This window comes from Panicum hallii, chromosome 4 (genome assembly GCF_002211085.1).
Source record: "Panicum hallii strain FIL2 chromosome 4, PHallii_v3.1, whole genome shotgun sequence".
Lineage (NCBI taxonomy): Eukaryota > Viridiplantae > Streptophyta > Magnoliopsida > Poales > Poaceae > Panicum > Panicum hallii.
In genome coordinates this window covers 37,746,702-37,751,177 of record NC_038045.1, presented here as the reverse complement: position 1 = coordinate 37,751,177, position 4,476 = coordinate 37,746,702, and the positions used below count along the sequence as shown (strand labels likewise).

The 4,476-nt window shown below is 59.1% G+C and overlaps 1 protein-coding gene across 1 annotated transcript; it reads right to left on the bottom strand.

Moving 5' to 3' along the window:
- Window positions 1-732: 732 nt before the first annotated feature.
- Window positions 733-3,259, bottom strand: LOC112889925 (probable L-type lectin-domain containing receptor kinase S.7). Its single transcript, XM_025956729.1, has one exon. It carries the CDS (start codon window positions 3,122-3,124, stop codon window positions 1,040-1,042), a length of 2,085 nt encoding a protein of 694 aa, XP_025812514.1. The 5' UTR covers window positions 3,125-3,259; the 3' UTR covers window positions 733-1,039.
- Window positions 3,260-4,476: the final 1,217 nt, after the last annotated feature.

The following is a 4,476-nucleotide window of genomic DNA, read 5'->3' as shown; positions in this document are numbered from 1 at the left end:
AGTATACATATATTCTTGAATTCCATTCTTGAATACATGTAAGAATTCAGATATGCTAGCATTTATTTACTTGTACACTAAAGGTAAAAGTGTGAGTAAGCTTTGCTTGCTTGGAAGTGCAGAAGATGCTCGCATGCATGGGACGTCGAGAAAGCCACAAACGCAGACGCAGGCCCAATGCCGCGAGATCAGGACGGAGGAGTGGTTCTTGCATTATCGACATACACACACGCTACAAACAGATGCAGCCAGAAGACGCGGGCGGGCCAGACCGATTATGATGGCCCACGAGCGACAGAACGGTAACGTGGATGAATAGCCGAGAAATCTACCGTATGCGACGGCTCAAATCCAGCAATATACTCTTTATATGAACTGTGATACAGTGGCTAGTCCCACATGCTATGAATAACGTGCGCCTTTAAACAAGCGTGAACAGCTTGAGGTCCGCTTTCAATGCTAGGGGTTTTTCTTCACTGAGTGCAGCAGCAGGGCAGCAGGAGATCAACCTCAAAAGAAGAGGCCTAATCCTGAAGTGTTCTTGCATCGGCTGTCATTTAGTCGTGCATCTCAGGGCCACGCTGCGAATTTATCAGATTGGCAGTTGCTGAGTTGCAGGCTTGCGTTTAACACTGAATCATCTCTGATCCTGGATTGTGCAAATTCTCAGGCACTTTGACGCTTCCTGACACAGCAGATGCCTGACAAGAGATGGACATGATGTCTGAAATCTGCAGAAACCCACTTTGGTGGTAGATGACTCGATTATTCAGTAACAAAGCACTCATACAACAGGGGGATTATTACCTATATTCCCCCTCATAAACACACCACAAATACATATAGGAATCACTCCGGTAGTAATTCACTATCAGTACACTGATCTTTGTTATCGGCCATCAGCAATGTCAGCTCCCTCCGACATTGGTAGATGACCTATGCGGCAGTGGGGGATTATTACCTATATTCCCCTTAGGAACAAACCAAACCAACAAATCTGTAGTAGTAATGTAGTATAATTCGTATCATCTGCTTCGTGTCAGCGTTCAATGTCGGCTCCCTCCGACTTTGGGGACGTCGGATTGGCGACGGAGTAGCCGCCTCGAACGTCATCACCGCAGGAGAAGGCGATCTCCTGCAGCTTCATGGACGCGCTGGAGCTGAACACCAGCAGCGGCTTCTTGCGCGCCACAGGCACGGGCTCGGCCTCCCGATTCAGGATCTGCACCACGCGTCGCATCGCGGGCCGCTCCTCGCAGTTGGGGTTCGCGCAGCTCAGCCCCACGAGCAGCAGCCGCAGCATCTCGTCCCGGTCGAACTCGCCAGCCAGCCGAGCATCAGCGGCCTGGATGAGCTTGTCCTCGCCGTGGAGGCTCCATACCCAGTCCACCAGGTTCACGTTCTTGCCGCCGCCGCTCTCGTCCTTGTCGATGGGCCGCCTCCCGCAGCACACCTCGAGGACCACCACGCCGTAGCTGAACACGTCGGTCTGCTCCGTGGCCTTGCCAGACTGCAGGTACTCCGGCGCGAGGTAGCCCATGGTCCCTGCGGTGAGCGTGGACACGGGGCTCTTGTTGTGGTCCATGAGCCTGGCGAGCCCGAAGTCGCCGAGGCGCGGGCTCAGGTTGCTGTCGAGCAGGATGTTGCTGGTCTTGATGTCGCGGTGGATCACGCGCTGCTCGCACTCCTGGTGGAGGTACGACAGCACGGACGCGATGCCGGCGGCGACCGTGTACCGTTGCGGCCACGACAGCGTGCACGGCTCGCCGTAGAGCGCCTTGTCGAGGCTGCCGTTGGGCATGTACTCGTACACGAGCAGCAGCTCGCCCTTCTCGTCGCACCAGCCCTCGAGCTGGACGAGGTTCTTGTGGCGGAGGCAGGCGATGACGGAGAGCTCGGCGACAAACTCGCTCCGGCTCTGGTGCGCCTGCGTCGACCGCTTCACGGCGTAGGTGGTCGTGGCCGTGCCCGGCATGGCGGCCTTGTACACCGTCCCGAACGCGCCCTTGCCGACGATCCGGCTCGCGTGGAACCCTCTGGTGGCCACGCTCAGCTCCTTGTAGCTGAACTTCCTCGGTCCCTTGAGCAGCTCCGGCGAGAAGGCGCCGTCGTTCCTGGCGGTGAGCTCGATGAGCTTCTTGATGGACACCCAAGCGAAGAACACGAAGGCGACGGCGAGCGCGACGGGGCCGAGGATGCCGAGCGCGAGCCCCACCCTCTTGTGGGGGGCGGTGGAGACTGGCACGGCCTGCTCCGATGAGTTGCTGGTGGCGTTTGATTCGAAGGAGGAGGCGTTGGCCGTGGGAGGGAGACCGAACGTCTGGAAGCTCCACTCCTTGATGGTGTGCTGCTGGGTGCTTCCCTCCGTGGACGCCGAGAAGCCGACGTACATGGGCCCCTTGAGGTACAGCGAGAGGTCGACTGCGACGGTGAGAACCGGCCGCTTGGGCTTTGCGGCTGGGGCGTAGCTGAGAAACACCTCCAGGCGGCGGTCCGCGCTGCGGTAGTCGACCCACGCCGTGGTGAGGTTCCCGCTCTTAAGGTCGATCCCGGAGGCCGCGAGGTCGGCCGCGGCGACGGACACCGGCGACCCGAGGTCCAGCCCGACGTGGTTGTCACTGGGGTCCGCGAACTCCGGGTTGGCCATGGTGTCGAACTCGACGGCGACGATGATGGACCCGTTCTTGGCGGGGCCGCCGGAGGAGTTGAAGAGGCCGAGGTAGCCGCCGGTGGCGCCGAGCGTGGCGCGGCCGGCGGAGACGAAGAAGGCGATGCCGTCGCCGCCCGCGGCGCCCGCGTTGGGGTTGGCGATGACAAAGGAGAATTTGGCCGCGAACGACGCGACGACGGTGCCGTTGGGGCCCCGGAACGCGACGGGCTGGGTGCAGAGGACGGAGCCGGCGCTGGAGGACGGCACGCCGGTCTCGCGCGTGAGCCCGACGGAGCCGTTGCGGAGGAAGGAGTCCCCGAGCAGCGTGAGGTCCGCGAAGGACAGCGTCGCGGAGTCGATGCTCACGTTCTTGGCCGCCGCCGCCGTCTCCAAGGAAGCCGCGGCGGCGGCGGGCGGCGCCGTGAGCGTCAGCAGCAGGAGGAGCGGCAGCAAGCGGAGGGCAGCGGCGGCCATCGGTGGTGGAGGGAGGAGGCGGGGGTCCGGGTCATGGGAGGTGGGTGATGTGGGGCGCGCGCGCGCGGTTTAATGCGAGCTGGGATTGTGAACACGAGGAGCAGAGGCGGAGCAGAGAATGGTGGGATACTGGGATGTGGGTGGGGCGGAGGGGGAATCCGTGCGGGCGCGCAGGGGAATTTGGGGGTGTTTTTTTATGGGCGTAACGGTCGGATTGGCGCGTTTGAATGCCAACGGTCGGGGAGGGCTCCCGACCGTGTGTATTTTGGGCTGGATTGATGTGGGGTCAGCCAGGCCCAGGTGCCGCTGGACCGTACTTTTCTTTCTTTCTAGGGATCATGATGGGCTAGGTCCGGGGACAAAGCCTTGACGTGGCGCACGTGCGCCGCGATGAGCACACACTAATCAGGGGTTTTTAGGTTTTTTCTAAAAAATATCTTTTCAAAATTATATTCATCCTTTACTACTAAAAATTTAGCCATCATTTTGTTGCCATCAGGTTTTATTTTTCATCCCTTAAATAACATTCTATTAAAATCCACCGTCAATAATGCTGGATGATGTGGTGGACCCCGCGCGTCAGTTAGAGGGAGGACTGAAGCCTTTTCATTTCCCCTTCTCTTCCGATGGATTTCGTTGTTGACGGCTTGCGGCCGCTGCAGCCCGACGCGAGGGACACGGGCGCGGCCCTACGATGGAGGTGGCCCGCGGCAATGAGGCGCGCGGAGCGGCTAGCGGCTGTGCAATGGGCGGGAGGTGCACAATAGCGCGGTAGGTCTCCATGGATTGAGCAGCTCGCAGCTATGGTGCATAGCGGCCCTCCATGGCCGGGGAGTTGGCGACCTCAGGCAGGAGCGCGCGCCGACATCCATGGCCACCGTCGGTTGCCATCCTCGCCCGTCGTGCTGCAGGTCGGCCTGTGGGTGCGAGAGCTCCTTCATCAGCAAGCTCATCATGAACTTGCACGCATTGTCCCCTCTGCCATACTTCTTCAAGCCCATCAAAAACAGTCTGCAACAAGCAAATTAAGTCGATTGGTTAGGGAAATCTCACCACTTCAGAGCGCAAGATCAATTGAATGGTTTGGTCTGGCCAGGGGACGCCCTTCTCTGCATTCTTTGTGTTCTTGGTCTGGCCGCGCTCGCGTTACCGTCCGCTACAGTGTAGCGCCCAGTGAGCACGATGATGCGGGCGCGAGGGGCAGCTCAACAGCGTGACCATGAACGGCATCGCTGCTGCTGTTAAAGTGTTAATCACCTTGGCCGCAGGCGGGTCCGACGCGTCGCGATGGTGATAGGGTTTATTCAAATTTTAATGGTATAGAAGGGATAAATTAAATTTTTAATGACATA

Coding starts and splice junctions, on each gene's coding strand:
- LOC112889925 (XM_025956729.1), bottom strand. CDS start 3,124: ATGGCCGCCGCTGCCCTCCGCTTGCTGCCGCTCCTCCTGCTGCTGACG.